We start from the raw sequence: 19,723 nt of genomic DNA, 5'->3' as shown, positions 1-19,723 counted from the left end.
TTTTCAATCAGGGCTGTCAGGCTGTTTATGGTCACTGCAGTACCTGATAGGGGTGTGGTGGAGGACAGGGAAGCAGGAAAAAAAAATGCTGCTGTAGCTGCATGCCTGTGCCACAGCAGTCAGTGCTGCCCCAGGTGCCAATGACTGCATTGTTATGCCTCTGTGTCATTGCATATGCTCTGGGCTCAGCAGGAGACAGGCAAGTGAATTACTGGTGTTAATAATTCTGGGTTTCATGCTTCTGCTGCAGTCTCAAAGTCTATATCTGGATTACTGCTTGTATACACATGCCTACATACATCGCTGTTCATCTCCAAGTGTGGCTTCCAGCAGGATGGCAATATGCTTATATTCCAACTTTTTATATCTGCAGTATCTATTTCTTGCTCTCTTATTCTTGCCATACTCCTTCAATTAGGTCAAGCCAAGTTTTGGAGCTGGGGTTGAATAGGTAAATGTTTTTCTCACTGGGACTTCTTGCATTTTGCAATAGAAAATGGGGGGATGGTATAGGGTAATTGACTGATTCTGTTTCATGCCATGATATATGCACATATTTATGCTACAATTCTTTGCCAGGAAATCCTGTGCACTTTACAGAGGCTAGCAGGAAAAAATAAACCTTTTTTCCCCTTGCCAAACACTTAATTTGTGAGTACTGAACACTGAAGTTGCCTTCATGTTTCTTAAAGGTTTATTAGTAAATTAGCTGAAGGAGATGCACATACATCCCTGCTGTACAGTTCAATGTTTTACAACATTAATTCTGTATAGCAAATGCCCAATAATATATCACTGAGAGAATCAGGATGATAATGCTCTGACACAGCAAATCCTACAATTCTTTATCAGCATCAAGATTAGGCTCCAACAGTTTTGGCACGTATATGGTGCCCCAAATCTCTCAAGATGCACCTGGTACGTGCTTTTCCACATAAGGTAAGCTACTGCTCCCTTTTTTATTTTCTCTGACAATCTGAAGATGATCACGTAAATCTTTAAAAACTTGTCTCATTTTTCTTTATAAAATTGTAGGATCTCCTCACCAGGTCGTGGAATTATAGAAAAGTAGGGCTAAAAGGGAAGTCTTGACAGTCAGTTGGCATTTCTGTCATTATCATTGGCAATAAAAACAGCAGCAAGAAATCATATTCTACAGAGGGGATATCTCCATTTCTGCGAGATTTGTGAAGGGCTTAGTGAGCCCAATACATCTAGATAAAGGCTTGTTTTTGTAATGTTTCATTTAAAAAAAAAAAAAACGTTCCCATTGCTTCAAGGCTGGGAACCAATATAATTCATAAACAAACAGTGAAGTAGATAGGATTGTGTTCCACATCCAATTACATCATTTTGTAAATGTGGCTGCTGAAACAATTTGAATTAATTTGCTTTTATTTCATAAATGGGAAGTGTTCTAAGCTGGTGTGACTTGCACAGCTAGCCTACTTGAGCATGTCCTTGAGCAAACTACTGAAAGGCCTTTGTTTAAAGGTAATCTCATTGTTTCAAAGAACACAGTTTATAATACTCAGTGGGATCTAATTACCTATCCCAGGTGACCTATCCTCTTGGTATCCAAACAACACAGTTGTACAGAAATTCTGAAAAGACTAAAAGATGATCATTCTCTTTCTCTACCATACACTGGCTCTGTGGTGTACAGTGAACTCTATTTAAGTGTGTAGCCTCCCGAATGAAACAAGGTTATACACTAACTGGGGACTGCACTTACCCAAACAACATAAACAATCTTTGCTCCTTAAGTACATATTGCTGTAGTATTAACAGCCCAAAAGCTGGGTAAATCCTATCATTTTCAAGGGTTTTAATAGTCAGTTTCAGGGTTGCTATCGCCTCATTGCCAGTAGTGGTCTCTTGACATCTGCTTCCCCTTCACCCTTTTTGGCACACTTATGTGGAATGCAATTAGCTACAAAGAAGACAGTGAGTTCTGAAAGGTGCTATGCGTTAAGCAGATAACTGGTGCTTGCTAAATCAACGGGGAACAAACAGGGACTTGCATTGTTATGCAGGTAAGTGAGTTTCTCTGGTACATGTAATGAGGGGAGTGTACTGTGTATATACGGATTTTCTTGTTGAAAGGTTTGTTGTTTAGAAAAGTGGGCACCAGAGCCTCAACATGTTGTCACCAACGCTTTTGTAGTGTGTACTTCACTTATAATGAAGCCAATGATTATGAATCAGATCAACAGGTGGTATAAATCACCCTAGCCCCCTTTGTAGTCAAGGGAGCTATATCTAGTTGACAACTTGGCTCATTAGCTAAACATGTACAGCAGTAACACTACTATTGATGGTAGACAATATTCTACTATTCTGTCATTGGCTGTTGGCTGCTTGGGATGTTTCCTAAGAGTTTTGACTCCTAATAGATATTAAACTTGCTAACCAGATCATACCAAATTAAACACCTTTTTCTGGCATACCTCACGTATGACATGCACCTTTTCTGGAGGGAAGTCAGAATGAAAGAGAAAAGATTTTTTCCAGTCTTGGCTGAAAGCTAACCATGGAGGATCACAACCATGGCTGAATCCTGAGCAGCCAAACACTAGTTTTAACCCTCTCGTAGCCACTGCTAAATTGACAGCAGCTTTTGGCTTTTTATGCTAGTCAAACATAGCACAATCAAAGAACCATCTTAGAGGTAGAGAAGGGCACCTTAAAAACTTAACTGGTTCAGAGGCATGAGCTTTAGTAGGTAACAACCTACTTCATCATATGCTGACAAATATGACAACATAGGCTGTCACCTACAAAAGCCCATGTTGCTCTGAACCAGTTAGTCTCTAAGATGCCACCCTGTCCTAACTTATGTGCGACTTGAGGCTTACACAACTAACTACTCCTATCCTAGAATAGCAATATGGGCTGTCTGTATTGCACAGTTAACTTATTTGACTGGCACCTGTTTATGATTACCTAGGTTAGCCAAGTCTTGATGTAGTCTTTCCCTCAGCAGTCATGCTCAAGTTATTGCATCCTCTCTCCTTTTGCATTCATGTTTTTCTATGCTACAGTGTTCTAGGACTTTTCCCCAGTGATGCGTGTCAGCTGTGGAAAAAAACAGTCTCTCCTTTGAGGAACAATGAGAAGCCATAGGAAGATTATTAGTACTTGAGTGATTTTTGCCTGTGCTCTCCCAGCAGAGGGTGGAAAAGAGGGTTTTAGTTCAACTTAAATGGTATTTAAGGTGTAGTAAACAACCCCAGCTGGGTAGAAGAATCCAGACAAACTACCTTTAAGAACAATTCAGAATTTTTTCTTTGGAAAGAATTGCAAAACTGATGCTAAAAGTCCAGGTAAGAGCAGCAGTTCAGTACATGAATGTCTACAGAATCCGGCACAGCTTCCCTTTAATCTCCCTTAGGACTTTTTGTTCTATATATGAAAATATCAGTTACATATGCAGTTTTTATGATAGTTATAGTCATGCTCCATATTCTTCAAATGTTGAAACCAATCAACATTTATCACCCGCTCCTCATATATTCCTTCACTAACCTAGACAGAAATCTGTTCGGGGGTTATAATGTAAGAGTGTTAATTATTCAGATAACTTCATTTCCTTGTTGGAATTAAGATTTGAATTTATAGTGTAGTTAACCATACAATAATGTGAGACAAAATTTACTGGCATCCACAATCGAAGTGTTTTGCACACAACCAGATGTTATGTGAACAATAATGTGTCCTGTGGTAATAAACTGGTAGTGCCCACCTAACATGTTATACAAATATTATTTGGAATGTGTGCACTTGCCAAAAAAAATTAAGACAGATGCACAGTCTCAACATTTCCTCCCCAGCTCAGTGACTATTTGATGCTGAGAGTGTCAAATTTTCCAGATGGCTTAAAATTGAAGTTGCTGACTGCAAAGTATTCAATACAGGATGAACAACTGAAACCTCCTACTGCCTACCTACCAAATATATATATTGTATCCTTACACAAAATGGAGCTCTTATTTCTAGCAGTTTTGTGTTGTTTAAAATAGTCTTTAGTTAATTTCAAAGGCTTTAACCAAAGTTAGGAAGTCACTGGATCACTGTTTCCTAAAATAAGTCTATTCTAATGCCAAAAAAAAGTCCGATGTGAAAAAAATGACTGTAAATAAAGCAAGCTGTATTCCTTTTAAAACTCTACTTGTACAAGATGAGTGCAGGAAATGTAGTCAAATTTTCCTTGACAGACTGGACAAGTACAAGCTGGCACACAAGCAAGCAGTTTACTCAGCAGACGGTACCAATGTAGGGGCTTAAATGCCAGTACAACCATTATTTAAAGCCCCAGGATGAAGATCATGGTCAATGAGTTCACTCCTTTAGGACAATAAAACACTTTACAATGAAGGTAAATGGTATTTGTGCAGCAGGAGGATCTCTCATCAACTAATCAAAGACTGTGAAATGAACTTGCAGATGAACCAAGAAGTATCACAAATCTCACTCCCTTTCCCTCCAACTGCCTTGGGCAATTTTCTCAGTCAGTATAAAGCACCTGACTTTCCTATCACGTGTAAAATGCCAAAATGTAGATAAGGTTTCTGATGAATGGGCAGAATGATGATGTAACTATATGTTTTTAGATGTGCTTTTTTTTCCAAAGAGTATCATTTTAAATAAGAGACTTGTCACTCTGCACATTTCTTTCACTAGTATGACAAAGATCCTGGAATAGCATAAAAGAAAAAAACAAGTATTAAGAAAAACAAAATTACCTCAGATTTCTTTTAATTTAAATTTGGATTTACTTTCATTATACAGCTTATGAATAAAACATGTACTCTGTCAGATTAGTAAAACAAATTACTTACAGTTTCCTTAACTGTTCCTGGGGGCGTAATTTCTACAATTTTTCACAAGCTGTGATGGCTTCAATTTCAGCAAATATTGTAATGTTTGCATAAGATGTGAGTATGCACAAAATTACTTCAGTTCCATATAAATAGAAAAATTCTTTTATTGTTAACTAACAATGTCAGGTCACACAGCAATACCTTTTAAAACAAGTATTGTCATCTGTACCGTGAACAGTGTGCGTTCTGTTTCTCTTCCACGGTTGATGATGGAACTCCCCGAAACAATTTACCTGTGGAAGCCCATTTTGTGCCTGGAATGGAAGACTGAAATGCACATAGCCTTCCAAGTGAGAGTGATTTTGGAGGTCATCTCTTGCAGGAAAAGCAAAAGTTTTATAGGTTCTCTCTTCTTTTTTCTACCTCTTACTACTTCATATGATAATCTTGAGGTCTGAAAAACAAAAATTCTCTCATCAAAACCACCCCTTCAGATACAGAGCTTATAGATTTAAAAAAAATAAGAGTGCAGGAACGATTCATTTATAAAACTCATAAAATTTGCGTGCATTATAATTTCATAATTTCCTTTCTCCTGCTGTCTGAAATTTCAGCTGTAACTATTGTTTTTGGCATATTTTTTATATAGAGATAAAATAAACCCACACACGTTGCTTGCAGAACAAGCCACAGTGGGCTACACAGCCACTTGGGAATTTATAGTTGGGGAACTGATGGTCCTGAAATTTGAGCTGGAGTGGGTAGCAGCAGGAACAGCACGATCACATTGCTTTAAAGCACATAATGTAACTTTTAGTAAAAGCAAAAACAACGGGTACTTTTAGCCACAAACAATGGAGGGCTTAGCATTCAAATCCAGCAGCATTCAGAAAATCAGTCTGTCAGGTTCCAAATGGACTTAAGAACTGAAGACAATGGGTGCATCTACATGAGATGCTGCGATGCTTATTCTACTGCACATTACCATGCTAATGCCCAGTAGAATTAATCTACTGTGCATTAAGCATCATAAAAAAACATCGGCTGTTGCTACTGTGCATTAGCATGGGTTAACGTGCCTTTATGTAGTACCTCATATTGGACCTACCAAACTTAACATGCAGTAGCAAAGGCGCATAAATGAACGTGTAGGCGTGCCTGATGTTTGCAACAGTTAAGTGTCATCTGCAATTCACAAAAGTAAACCTGCGTATACTTACAAACATTTAATTCTCCTTAATATAGATACTAGGGAACCAGCAAAGAAACGGAAGCTCGCAGCAGAAATGACTGAAAGGATCAAGAGGGCTATAAGCAGCCACTGCAACAATCTCATATTTCTGCCGAGACTTCACTGCCATGCCTTGAGGACTCAGCTCCTTTCAAAAGATAGCACCGCAGTGCAAGGGCACAGATTCAGTACTGCAGTGCTTCTGCATATAAACACTGAATCCGTGTAACTTCTCATACAACATTTTAAAATTATACAAATTATGATGCTTTCAGGAAAGAAAGAACAGCAGGCTTTCATAAAGTTTGTATCACCAGACTTTACCACTCGTTCCATTGTCTCATGTAAATGGCATATTCTTTACATTAACCTCTGAACTTTATTTTCACTCCAAATGAAAAAACTGGGAACACAACACATGGACTTAACAGGAAGTTTTAAACAATCTGGGAGTGTTTACAACAATTTTAAATTTGAACTGAAAGAAATCCAGCCTTTGGTGGCTATGTAATGTAAAGCCACGTCTTCCAGTGCTTTACAAGACACCACCCTCCTCCATCCCCTGAGCCTTTGGAAATGCTTCATATTTGTTATTCACAGTACATCCTATATACAAACCTACGCTCGGTTTGAAACGTTACCGGGTCTGCTATGTATTAAGAGGAAGATTTTTAAAAGCACTCACACTTGGTTTAATCACTGATGATGGTAATAGTAAAAGTGGACTAATGGTGAGGGCTTTTGAAAACCCCATGTTACTGATATTACTGATTGTATGACATAGTACAAGCTCCTTCTTATTAAATCTCTCATTCTCTCTGTAGGCCAAATCATTCTAAACCGCCCTGCCCACCCCCCAAGCACCACATTTTCTTTTTTCTGAATGACAGGCTAACACTTCAGTGCAGTCTTACAAGTCAGGCTTACATTAAACTACTATAGGTCTCATACTATTTTTCAATGGGCAGAAATCCAATTCAAGGTTGGTTTCCTGTAGGATTTTTGCTTCATGCTGTCTGCATCACAGCCTTAATATTTGTTTCAAAGCTAGATGCCGGAGCTGGAGTCCCAGTTTCCAGTATTATGAGGTTAATGAAGCTTAAAGGTGGGTTTTTCTCTGCTGAAAGACTTGTGTGCATAAATATAACAGTTCTGAAAGACTTTGTCTATTGACATACTAGGCTTTCACAGCCAGTGGCACTTTGCTTTTTGGAGGCAATGGCCTCTGCTTTACAGACCGTTCTTGGCAAGAGCAAAGCTAAGCCTTGAAAAATATTGCCTTTGGCAAGGGTGGTATCAGTGTTTTATCAAAGAACAGCTGACAAAAACCCACCTTGTACAATTCAGAGAGAATTATAAACTACTAATGAACACTAGCGGATAGCTCCTCATTGATAAATCACATAAATCTGGGCAAGAGTATTTCTCTGAAGAGGATATTACTAGATCATGATCATTCCCTTAAGAAAACACTGCAATTAATTTGCACTTGGAACTAATTGTTTTTGGTGAAACTTAAAACAATAGCCATCCTTTAAAGTACTTTGAAAAGGAAGCAGTGCTGCCCAGGAAGGAGAGATTCAAAACTGACCCAAAGGCTGAAGAGTAAACAAGACTGCACAAAGATTTGAAAAAAAAGAAAATGGAGTATTTCTGCAAAGCTTTTGGCTGCTTTCTCTTCCCTGTAATGTATGGGAGAGAGGCAATGAGAAAGGAGCCAATAAATACTGTGGCAGTCAAAGCACAAAGGGGAAATATTTTGCATTTAGTGAAAATATGTAAATATGCTGTAATATGCGGCAGATGTCTGTCAGCAAACACAAACACCTCGAATGTGTCTCTCATTAATGCTGTGCTCTACACAGAAAAGATGGGGAATATAAATCCAGCCGAATCCAGGCAAAAAATCCTTATAGTTTAAACTAGCTCAGTTTGTTTCCATTTCTCTGATGCCACTCCCTCACTAATAACACTGTGCAATGCTGAAAGGTTGGCCCCCAAGCAGCAAAATCCAAATGCAGATTTTAAATCCTGTGTGTCCCATCAATACAGCTGCATTTTACCAAACCTGTAACAGATAACTGGACACAGCTGATTAAAAGCCAGCTTTTATCTGGCACAGAGACGACAGTAGCAGGGTGCAGAGCCTGAGGCATATCAGCCTGTGCAAGGCCTGGATGTGGCGGTGGGGGAGGTCAGCGAGCAGCTGGACGTGAAGCCAGCCCGGCTCTGTGGGTCTCTCCCAAAGAGCAGGGCCCAGGGCAGTTGCCCCAATTCGCCCCCCACCTAGAGACGGCCGTGATCTGGCAGCACCCACCTGGTAAGAAGTGAATCATACCTTGCTGCTGCCCCTACTAGAAGCCCCAACTGCTTTCACTAGGAGAGACATTCCCGACAGTCTCTCTGTTGTTGGTAATCATCTTTCCTCTTCCTAAACCTGTGTGCTGTTGGTTACCACACGGTGGACTTTTCTATGTTATATGGGGTGCCAGGCTGTGCATCTTGTTTTGGAAGATTTACTCTTCCAATCCAGTGACTTTCCTGGCTATATTACCCAAAATGCACTTGGCACCTGAAAATGTCCAGTATTTTATCTTGTGGGATGCATGGCTCAGCATATTACCTGCATACCCTGAAACTGTAAACGCAGGGACCATATTATTTATCACCCAGAATCTTGGGGGAAGATGTCCAAAGAGGTACTGAGAATGCCGTTGTTACTGAAACTAGCTGCTCTTAAAAGAAAGCCAGCGTTCAACCTGAGACAGGCAAACAAACGTTCCTACCCAAAGCAAAGACTCTTCAGGAAAAGGATTCTCCTGGGCACTACTTTGGGCCAGGTGCATGTGAAAGAGCGCTCAGGTGGGGAAGCAGGGGTCAAAAACAGTTTGGGAAGAAAGCCTGACAGACTGAAGCAGCACTTGTCTGTGGCCGCAGAGAAGCATTGGTTGAAAGACCTGGGTAGTGCTGCCGGACAGTCCCATCAGATACAAGTGGTGTCTAGCAGTGCAGTAAATTACTGCGCTTAAACACACATGTACACAGTGATGTCGCAATTAGTTTACCCTGGTTCAAATTGAGCCAGAATATATTCAGTCGCATTAACTGCATGTGTAGACGTGCCCAGTACCCTCTATTTTTCATAGTGTTGAATAACTGAAGATAAAACTTTGTGCGTGCTTATTTCTGGAATAAAGCAGGAAGTGAAACCTAAAACAGATTAAAAAGATTAAGGTCTCACCATTACTTTTACTTGGCCAGTTTGAAAATAAGAAGAGGAAATCCTTCAAAATATATAACATCATTTTCTCAAACGGATGTCCAGTTTGGGTTTTAGGGAATTTTATTTCAGTTTTCCTACTTAATCGTCATTCAAGCACTGAAATATTCTGAGTAGGTTGCCCAGTTGTCATTAAACAGGTAAATACCTTGTGAAGTCACCTTGCTAACTAATTCAAAGTCCATTTGCAATGTGTTAATTCTCCAGTGTGCTGTTTTCTAAGGAGGAGTCTATGAACTTCATACCAGGTTCCACAGAGTTCCTCTACACAGAGATTCAAAGAGAAAGGGGATAGATTTGGAGAATGGGGAGGCACTGGCACATGACGATGACTTTCTTTCACGCAGAGATGATGAATAATTTTCAAAGAAAAGGTCATGGAGCTCACTATTACTAGTAAGCACAAGAGCAATCATGCCAGATCAGAAAAGTGGTCCATCTAGTTCAGCATCCCATCTCCAACAGTGGCTTATAACAGGTACTTTGGAAGAAGGTGCAGGAATTTCCAAAGGGAACAATTATGGAGTAAGTGGCCATGTCTACACGTGTGCTTTAGGCTAGGGATGGAAGTTTCACATATATTGGTTTAAGTCATCAGAAACTGGTTTAAACCTGTAATTGAACATAAGTTCAGTGCACATAAAGCAGTTTAAAAATGAATGAAATTGGTATAATATAAAGCTGGCTGAATGTAGTATCAGACTTAACTGATTTGAGTCGAACCTGTTTATGAAACTTCTGTCCCAGACTCCTTCCTGGCTCAAGGTAAATCACAGTCCCCCAGCATACTTGCCAGCCCTGGACTGGGCTGGGCTGGGCTGTCTGCCCCAGCAGAAAAGGGGGGTGGGGGAAGGGAAAGGCAGAAACTGTCCCTACCCCCCACCAGCAAACCCTCGCTGGAGTCTGGGGCAGGGAGGGGTGTTAAACTTCCCTTCACCCAAGTACAGAGCTGCCTTGCCCTGACAAAAAAAACTTATTGCTGGCTGCAACTGTGAACTACAAATTCCAGAGTCATGTAGAAGCAGGAAGAAGAAATGATCAGCAACCCTGAAGAGTTCTGCTGCTATGGGGCTGGACTGCAAATCCTAGAGACCTTGGGGGCAGCAGGAAGAGGAAGCGAATATACAGCCCATACCGGATACGTGCCAGAGAGCCGTGCTCTATTGCCCCTGGGCTTCTAGCCTGAGCCACTGAAGGTAGGTGGCTGCACTTCCTGAATCAAAAGTGAACGTCTGTCCAGTTGTTTCTCAGTTCGGTCTTTGCAGGTTAGTCTAAACTGCAGAGATTAAATCGATTCAGCTTGAGGGTTTTTAACTGTCTGTACTTAGCCTTAATGTGTATTAGCTTACTTTAATGCATAGAATAACTTAAAATCTGTGCTTTTTACTTAATGCGCATTAAGTGTCATTTCAAAAGTGTGCTGTTTAGTTAATGCACATTAAGACAGGCTAATGAGCATTTTCCTAGTACCTCACAATGGAGGTACTAGATTTAATGCACATTAACTACAGCACGTTAATGCATGTGTAGATGCATCCATCATCTACTGACATTATTCTTCCATAACCTTGTCAATTACATTTAGCTCATGGCATCATTATAATTTCCAAACTTTTTATGTTGTGTTCAGGTTCATCCAGATATTCTGGTCTTATCTATTGTTTAAATTCCAGCAAGCTTGTACATTCAACAAAATCCACATACTAACTGCGTAAAAACATAAAAACCATCTCCGCAAATATCCTTAAAATGTAACCATATCTATAAAACACTTGCAGAAAAGAATGAAATGTAAAAGAGTAGCAGACTAAAGGGTTTAAAGAGCAAACAACACTTGTGTTATATACAGCTTTCATGAATAATAAGCTAACTCCAATTGAATACAGGCACATTCAGTAGTTAAGGAGACTAGAGGAATCAGCAAGGTCATTCCTGCTGAGACACAAAATTGTTTAATCAGTAGTAGTCTGTCTCTTCTAAGACTGGAGTTGCCTGTTCAGGTATGTTAATAAGCTATGAGAAGACTCTAATTGGGCTCCTGTAGGTGTGTAAATGCTTCACATACCACTCTCTCTAGCTTGTTTTAAGCAGACACTTTCTTCTAGCACAACATTTATAGAAGTATTTCAACATGTAATTACTTGTCAAACAAAAATGTAATGGAGTGCAAGATAAATTTATAGGGGTGTAGGTTGTAGCCGTGTTGTTTTAAGGACATAGGCAGACAAGGTTCTTTTTTCCAACTATTTAAGTTGCTCTAATAAAAGATATCAGATTCACCCGAAGAACCCTTTCTGCCTAGATAAATTTATAAATATCTGGTCATTCAATGAAACAGAACCACCAGTCTAATGATTTTTTATCATTAGCCTGGTGGTTGATATGAAGATGATATTGAAGATTATTCAACAGAAGATTAAGATATATTTTTCTTCAAGTAGTTTTTTTGTTAAAGAGTGTCCAGTGTTAAATTTTCTCAAATCACCTCACTTTTGACTCCAGAAAGTCTATACTGTACTTAATTTCGAATTTTCTGCACAGGTCTATCCTTATCAAATTCTTGTCAGCACATTCCAGCTAAAGTGTTTCTCTCTCCCGAGCAATGTTTTGTGGAACAAAAGCCGGCTCTTGACAGTACAAGAAAGGAACAAAGAGAGGACTGTATCCTGTTCGTGAAGGCCAGTTTTGAGTATTAACCTATGTTAACAGTAGAATTACCAATATTTCAAGAGTTTACATCCCGTAAGTAGTTCAATTTAGGACACTTGCTGGAGGATCGAATTTTATATACTGGTTTATATTCTCAGATACAGGAAAACAGTTAAAAATAGTATTTGGTAATGTTACGGAAGTGCTGAAATAATACATTAATTTTATAGAATAAAGATTACAACGTCTGTAAAAACAGAGTATTGTTACTGCTTTTTGCTTTTACGTAAAACAGCCACCATTCTTTCTGACACTAATAATTTCTCCAATGTTTCATTAAACACTGATTTTTCAAAAATTACATATTTAAGGGTGGCATTACACCTAAACCTTCAAACAAAGTGAAGCAGAATTAATCACACATAATCTGTGATACATACTTTCTTATCCCTCCCTCCCATGACTAGTTAGATGACGACTGCCAATCTTTTTCCACTAAACACTCAGAATAAACGCTTGTTTTCAACATCCACGCAATTCCCTCTCCAAGCTCCAAAAAGGAAAGATTTTTTTCCTAAATACTTAACCTCAATTCAAAATGATATCACTAATTTTGATACCCCTTACACAGACCTTTGTTTTTCAAATCATTGATACAAAAATCAAATTTAACTCAATTGGCTATGATTTTCCCAGAACACTGACTCCCAAAATATCACCTTGAGTTCTCTGACATTGTCTTCCTCAACATTACTTTTAAAGTTGCTTCTATTAAAAGGGAAATATGAAGACTGGCAATACTCCTTAAGAAGTTACCTGTCAATGCCTGCTCCTCAGTCAGCAAAGCACACCTGGTTTGGAAGCTTTGAAGTGTTCAGATCCATTTTTCTCATCACCTGCAGGCAATCATTTCTCCTCCCCAATGAGGAAAATGACCCAGATACACACAAAAGATTCCAAACACTCATTTTAATTTTACTGAAGACAAGCATGGCTGTTCAGATGGGATTGCAGTTGATATCAGCACTGTAAAAGGTCAGTGCCTTAGAGCTAACCTATTCATGAAGTACATCAATAAGGTGACACAGAGGTGAATGTAATCAAAGAACAGAAAAGTTGAAAAGGGTGTTTATATGGTAAAATTCAGTTTTGCTCTTTATGAACGAGAAAAAAAAATTCCAGACATATTAAAAATCCCATAAAAGTTAATAACCATTCCATATGAAAGATTGCTTCAAAATCTGTATGTGATCCATTCTGCAGAATTTCAGGTAGAATAATTACAACCATTCTGCAGACCTGTGGTAATATGCAAAATACAGATGCCCCTGGCACTTGACAGCAAGAAATCCAACCTGGCAAAATTTAAGACAGATGCAATGACATTTAAAAAAAAATTACTGGTCCAAAATTGCTAGCCATTTCATTATAATACTTAGAATTCTCTCCATCTCTCTATAGCAGCACAAGTGCTACAGGAAGAGCACTGGAAGGGTCAGTGATTACAGAACAGCACTGCAGGGGAATGCAGCAGAATTTAGCATTTCATATTTAAGGAAACAGCCCCTTTTCCCTGAACTAGTATGCTGCATAGTATAGCTTGCTTATATAAACGATCACAGGATCATAGGAAAATAAGACTGGGAGAGACCTCATGAGGTCATTTAGTCCAGCCCCCTGCTCAAGGCAGCATCATCCCTAACTAAACAATTCCAGCCAAGTGTCTGTCTAACCTGCTCTTGAAAATTTCCAGGCATGGCGATTCCAGAGCCTCTATGTAGCTTGTTCCAATATAGTCAGAAAGTTCATCCTAATCTCCAACAAAATTTCCTGTTGCAGCTTGAGGCCATTGCTCCTAGTCTTGTCACTTACGGCCACAAAGAATACTATATTTTCTCACATAAAACATAACGCAGACTATAATATACATCTTGTTTTCACAAGGCAGAATTAAGAAGAAAAAGATTTTGCCAGAGTTAGAACTGCATAGAGCACAAGCAAAGCCTAATGTTCAGCTGAGTCACCTTCCTTTTCCTGCTTAGGCTAAGAAATAGGAGAAGAGACCAGGAACAGCTAGCAGACATCAAATTTGCCATAAGAAAGAAATGTTAGCTTGATTAATGGAACATCAAGGCATTAAAAGGAAAAGCAGTTGTTAACACCTGTGGGGTGGAGAACAATGGGCTATTCAGTCAACTGATCCTCTCAGTAGCCTGAACAGTAATACCACAGTTGCTGCATGGTGGAGTAGGAATCAAAGCAGGGGGGTCTATCCCAGGCAGAAAATTAGCGTTTCCATTTAATACAAAACTGGGATGCAAGATGCATGTTGTATGTGAGAAAATAAGGCAGTCTATCCATCCTCTCTGTAATCACCCTTGAGGTATTTGAAGACTTATTAAACCCCAGTCAGTCTTCTCCAGACTAACCCTAGTTTGTCCATTTTTTCCTCATAAATCTTGCTTTGCAGTCCCCTAATAATGTTGGTTGCTGTCTGCTGTGCTCTCTTCCATCTGTTCAAATTGTCCTTGATGTGTGGGACCCAAAACTGAAAGCAATACTCCAGGCGAGACCTCATCAGTGCTGAATGAAGCAGAATCACTTGTGATTTGCAAGAGACAGTCCTGTTAATATAGCCCAGTATGATGTTGGCTCTTTTTTGCAACAAGAGTGGACAACAGGTTCAAATTTAGCTTGTGGTCTACCACTGTGCCCATCTTGAGTGTCAGCACACTTTCTGTTTTAAATGGTACATATGGAAGTCATATGACTAGCATTTTTGCCCAGGAGTCAAACCACTTACAAGACCTCAAGGCACAAAGCCTTTGAAGCAGCTAAATATAAACAGTTTGAAGCAGTATAAAAGCAGCAAATACAACTTCTGGAGACAGTGAAGCTCATAAAGGTCTACGTAAAGCTGTTTTGAACACACTGAGTTTAACAGTCTGGAAACATCAAGGTTGGTTTGATTAGAATATAGAAATAAAAAGACTTCTTGATGGGAAAACATCAGCACGGAAGAAAACCATTTTTAGAACATGTTAACGCTCTTCAATCTAAATTGAGAGTAAAGCACGATACCTGGAGCAAGCAAGTAGATGAGTTAGTTGCACACTGACCAAAACGATACGAGGAAGTTCAATGATATTCCAGCCCTGTTCTGAGTTCAGACAGAAACACATTTCTGCCTGAAAAGAACTGAATTCTAGAAAAATTAGTCACTGGTTCACAAACGTCTATTAAGAAAATTTATAAATAGTTAGCTATCTAACTGAAGACAATAGATAACAGCAACTCGAACAAATTACGACACTCCATCATCTAGTCATCAGTCTTTGTTTCAAATAATGTTAAGCAGTAAAAATATATCTGAATGCTCTTTTGCATATCTGGGAAATCGGTGACAGGAACATAGCATTATTATAGGTTGATGAAAGCATATTATATGCACAGTGACATTTCATTATTTATCTTTAATGTATTATTTATTGTAAACAATTTGCTTTACTTTTTGTGGCACTGAAAGGACCTGATTTTGTTTTTGTTTATAGTAAAAGATATACACAATTAAGTTGTGTTCTGGAAGGAAGGAAGATGAAATGTTGTCTTTTTGCAAGATATCATTAGTAATTACCCATTCAAAAATGAATATTCAAGTGTAAGTGGATATTTATAAATCCAAAGGAGCAAAATAGATCCAATTTCGTTGTTACCTGGGCAAGTAGCTCAATAACTTCATTAACAGAACTAAAATTTAGATTTGTGGCTGCCACCTTTTTCTTAATTCACTATGCTTTATCTAAACAATATTGTAGTTTCAATTTAGCTTTTCATTCTATATTATAATTAGATGAATACCATAATATATACCCATTTTTAATACCATTCATCTGTTTTATACCAACATACCTTTCATTTTTAGTTTTCAGAAAAAATGCCATTCGAAGAGTTGATAGGTAATTGGTCTGAAGTCAGGCAGAAGTTAGGGCAGGCATCTTAAAGCAATAGGTCTCAACCTTTTTAGGCTCAGTGTATCCCTCGAAAAATATCAGCTCTTATTTTTCTGTAGTCAAAAAATAAGTGAAAGCTAACAGAGCAATTCTTTTGTTGCAAAGAACTCTCTGGACAGAAACATTTTGACACTTCAGATTCCTATTTGAAATCTCTAGGTTTATCTTGTGAATCACATGTAGGTGTTTGCAGACTTAATAGTGCTAATATTGTTCAGGACTCTTAAAAAAGATCTTGCAGCACCCCTGGGTGCTACAGTACCCTGGTTGAGAATCACTATCTTAGAGAATAACTGGTTGAGAGAGGACGGAACCTCCATAGGCAGCAAACTACTCCAGCAGATTGCTGGAATAAACATTCTTACCATCCGACAAAGTAGAGTACCACCTATGAAATCTCACTGCTCTCTGAACCTATTAGTCTCCAAGGTGCTACCACATTCTAGCTTCTGCCATCCTAAGAGTTGTAGTTTAAATTTGCCCCCAGAGCAAAGAACAAAGCTGCTGCCTTTCTAAAAAAGGAAAAGTTTTGAAAAATCTGTTTCTTGGTTTTCTGTGCACATTTTCAGGCTAGTTATTACACAGTGAAGCACAGTGAAAGGAAGAGAGGCATGGTGCCCTCATTTCTTTCTCCAAGATTAATTCAGACCTGCAAACTTAGGAATTCCTGTTTTTAAAGGAATGAGGCCCTACATAGACCCAACATTTAGCAACTGCATGGATAGCCACACCAGTCAGTAGCACCTGGGTGACACCAAAATGGATAGGCACTGCTGTATCTGGACTCTGCCTCCTTAGTGCTGGTTTGTTGGAAACTAATTACAACCATAGAATAGCCCCAGAAATCTCAGCCTCAAAGCAGGATGTACAGATTGAGGCTGGAGATCAGTGAATTACTCAAAAGCAAACAGCAGAAAGGTGTTTGCTTTCTTTAAACCAAACTTCAGAGTTTATAATACGTAAAGTTTTACAGTTTCAGAAGTGTTTGGAAGACTTCTCCAGACAGAGAAGGACTGTCTGACCTACACAGAGGTCCTTGGAGTGTTCCCACTAAGCTGGCTGGAGAACAGGGCACTCAATATGTCAATGGGTAGCAAACTGAGAGCATTTTCCTAGGAATCAGATTTTTGCTTTATGTCCTTAAAGGAAAGTCTCCGGAATGGACCCAGACCAAACTGGAATATATGCATAAGTCTATGTTTTCATATATTTGGAAGCAGCAGTTATAGTTAATATATATTTCAATAAGGTACCTATTCAAAAACAAGGTCCTAAAGCTTTTGGAAGTTTTATGGAATACAAGAACAAGATCTCCCCACAAGTCCAGGCTAAGCAATTTAGCTCATGCCTGATTTATGCTTGTTTTTTCACGTTGAACTCTTAAATTCTAAAGATATGTGCAAAACTACATTGTTCTCTTTGTAAAGGTTGTTGGGAAATTCCACTGTTATGTACATCTTTTTCAAAGCAATTCTATTACCAGGTGATAGTACTGATACACCATATTTCTCTCTACTCAGAGCCAACACTAACAGACACCACTCTAAGACTTGAGTGCTTTTCAAACTAGTGTCCCACACAATAGACAGGGACTATAAATCAAGTTCCATCACAGCAGGAGCTCTGTCAATCCTTGATATGCTCCTCCCAACATCTTACACTAATTAGTCCAGATTCAAATGTGAAGACATCTTTCTCCCAATTGAAGTCCTGCTTCAGGAACCACAGCTCTTTACAGATGTCTATTCAAACAGAGGGGCTTTGTTATATACCTGGCAGATGAACATGTTAACGCTCAGTAAGCAAGAAATAACTCACAAGGAAAGGGATTTCACAGTAAAATCCCAGCAGCACAGGATACTGAAAATATCAAAACTATCCTCTGTTTTCCCCACAGACCACTGTACCAAGTTCAAGGTCTGTCCATCTCATCTTCAACTTGCTCAATAGCCAGGTGCAGGGTGTATGAAAGACTGACTACATCTCCAGGATGAAGACTGGGGCAACAACTCTATATAGTAAGGGCAGGAGCTTCTTGGGGCTGGTCAAAGGCTGTAGTCTGAACAGAAAGTTAGCACAAATTAAGGACCAATCACACCTTCAAAATTGATTAAATTACTTAAAGCCAAAGTTACTGGGCTTTCAAAGGGACTCAGACCACCTTTAAAATTTTACCTTGAGTGACTTGGTTCACATAGGAAATGTGTGGCTCAGCTGAGGCATCCTGAACCTCAGCAGTGCCTTCAACTCTAAAACCACCTTTTTCTCTTTACAAAGCCTTAACAAAGGTTTTTTCCTTAACAAAGACTCAGCCCACCAACTTTAAGCTACTACTGTGACAGAGCACCTTTGGTGCCTGTCACTTTAAGGGCTTTGAGTGCAGGGCAGCCAGCAAGTGCAGACCAGCTAGATGAGGCAGTTACATGACCCTGTGAGTGCCATGTGATTGGAGGAGAGAGCAGAGCAGACTATTTTAGATTAGGTTCTCAGGGCTGAGCCAGCAGTCTGCTGCTGACAGAACAACACCCACCTGGGCAGCTGGGCAGGAGCACCTTGGAGGCCAGTGAAGGAGCTATGGGGATGGTAGGGGGCTCCTGGTTCTGGGTATGACTGGCAACTGCACCCTGCTGGGGAAGGATGGCCTGGTGGGGCTGCCTGTGGTGAGGCAGCTACCCAGAAATGCCAGGCCAGTTGCCTCCCCAGTGAAAGTCAGGTACAGGCACCTTATAACCCCAGCTCCACTACCCACTGGAGTGGTTATAGAACAGCCATTGGACCCAGGCATGCTGAGGGAAAGGCACCTGAGTCCCTGGGGGTGTAAGACCCCAAACCCCAGGAAGGGGGCATAGAGTTAGCCCCAGTGAGGGGGTAGAGAGTGGCCCCAGAAAGGAGGGCAGGAAGAGGCTAGTGCCTGGTGAGGGGCTAGTGGCTAGAGTAGGCTTAGTGTTAGGCTCAAGGACCATCAACCGTAGAGCAGGCTGCAGGAGGCACCCGAAGGGATCGCCCAGAGTGGAAGTAGGCAAGCCTGATGGGCCTACTTCACTGGGCCTCTCCCAACCTGCCCTGCTCCTCAGAGCAGGGCAGGAGGAGTAGGGCAGGTTGGGAGAGGCCCAGTGAAGGGCGTCATGAAACAGGACCACAGGTGCCCAATTCTTCAGCACTATATCTAGGAGATTCAAGGTTGACCTTTTGGCCTACTAACTTATGCACTCCCAGATGAGTGTGTTTGATGCTTAAGAAAGGCCCCATGCCTAGGAATTCAACACAGACTATCCTGAATGAGCTTCAATTTTAACACAGCAATTGAACAGATCTATGTCCATGACAAAAACAGGATAAACCTGAAAAGACAGAGGTAAAAGTTCCAATAATTTATTACCCGTCTCATAATCTACTCAGTCTGGACAACTTCATACCCTTGATTTATTTATTTTTCCTCTGAAATCATAGGAATGTGTGTTCTATAGAGGAGGAATCACATTCTCATGGCTAATCCTTATTTACCTAAAGCTCCTACCAAGTTGGGTATATCAGTTTCTTTCATGTATATAGTGTAGGAGGGAATAAGGCTCTATGTGCACATACAAGGTTAGATAACAGAGACTAATGCCATCATTTTCCTCCATGTACAGGATTTGCAAATTTAATAACTCTCCTGTTAATAGGAATTTCACATATTGTACAGACTTCAACTGAATAGATACTCCTTGTACTGAAGTATTACTTGATT

The 19,723-nt window shown here is 39.8% G+C and overlaps 1 protein-coding gene across 1 annotated transcript in view; it reads right to left on the bottom strand.

Moving 5' to 3' along the window:
- Positions 1-4,969: 4,969 nt before the first annotated feature.
- MRPL13 (mitochondrial ribosomal protein L13) overlaps positions 4,970-19,723 on the bottom strand; it is a 65,960-nt gene continuing 51,206 nt past the window's right edge. Inside the window, exon 7 of the mRNA XM_014603858.3 lies at positions 4,970-5,277. Within this exon, the coding sequence (XP_014459344.1) occupies positions 5,253-5,277 (25 nt within the window). The 3' untranslated portion in view covers positions 4,970-5,252. The remainder of the gene's footprint in view (positions 5,278-19,723) is intronic.

The sequence above is a fragment of the Alligator mississippiensis genome, chromosome 3 (genome assembly GCF_030867095.1).
Source record: "Alligator mississippiensis isolate rAllMis1 chromosome 3, rAllMis1, whole genome shotgun sequence".
Classification (NCBI taxonomy): domain Eukaryota; kingdom Metazoa; phylum Chordata; order Crocodylia; family Alligatoridae; genus Alligator; species Alligator mississippiensis.
Note: the sequence above shows the minus strand (reverse complement) of the source record. Positions and strands in the feature narration are given on the sequence as shown.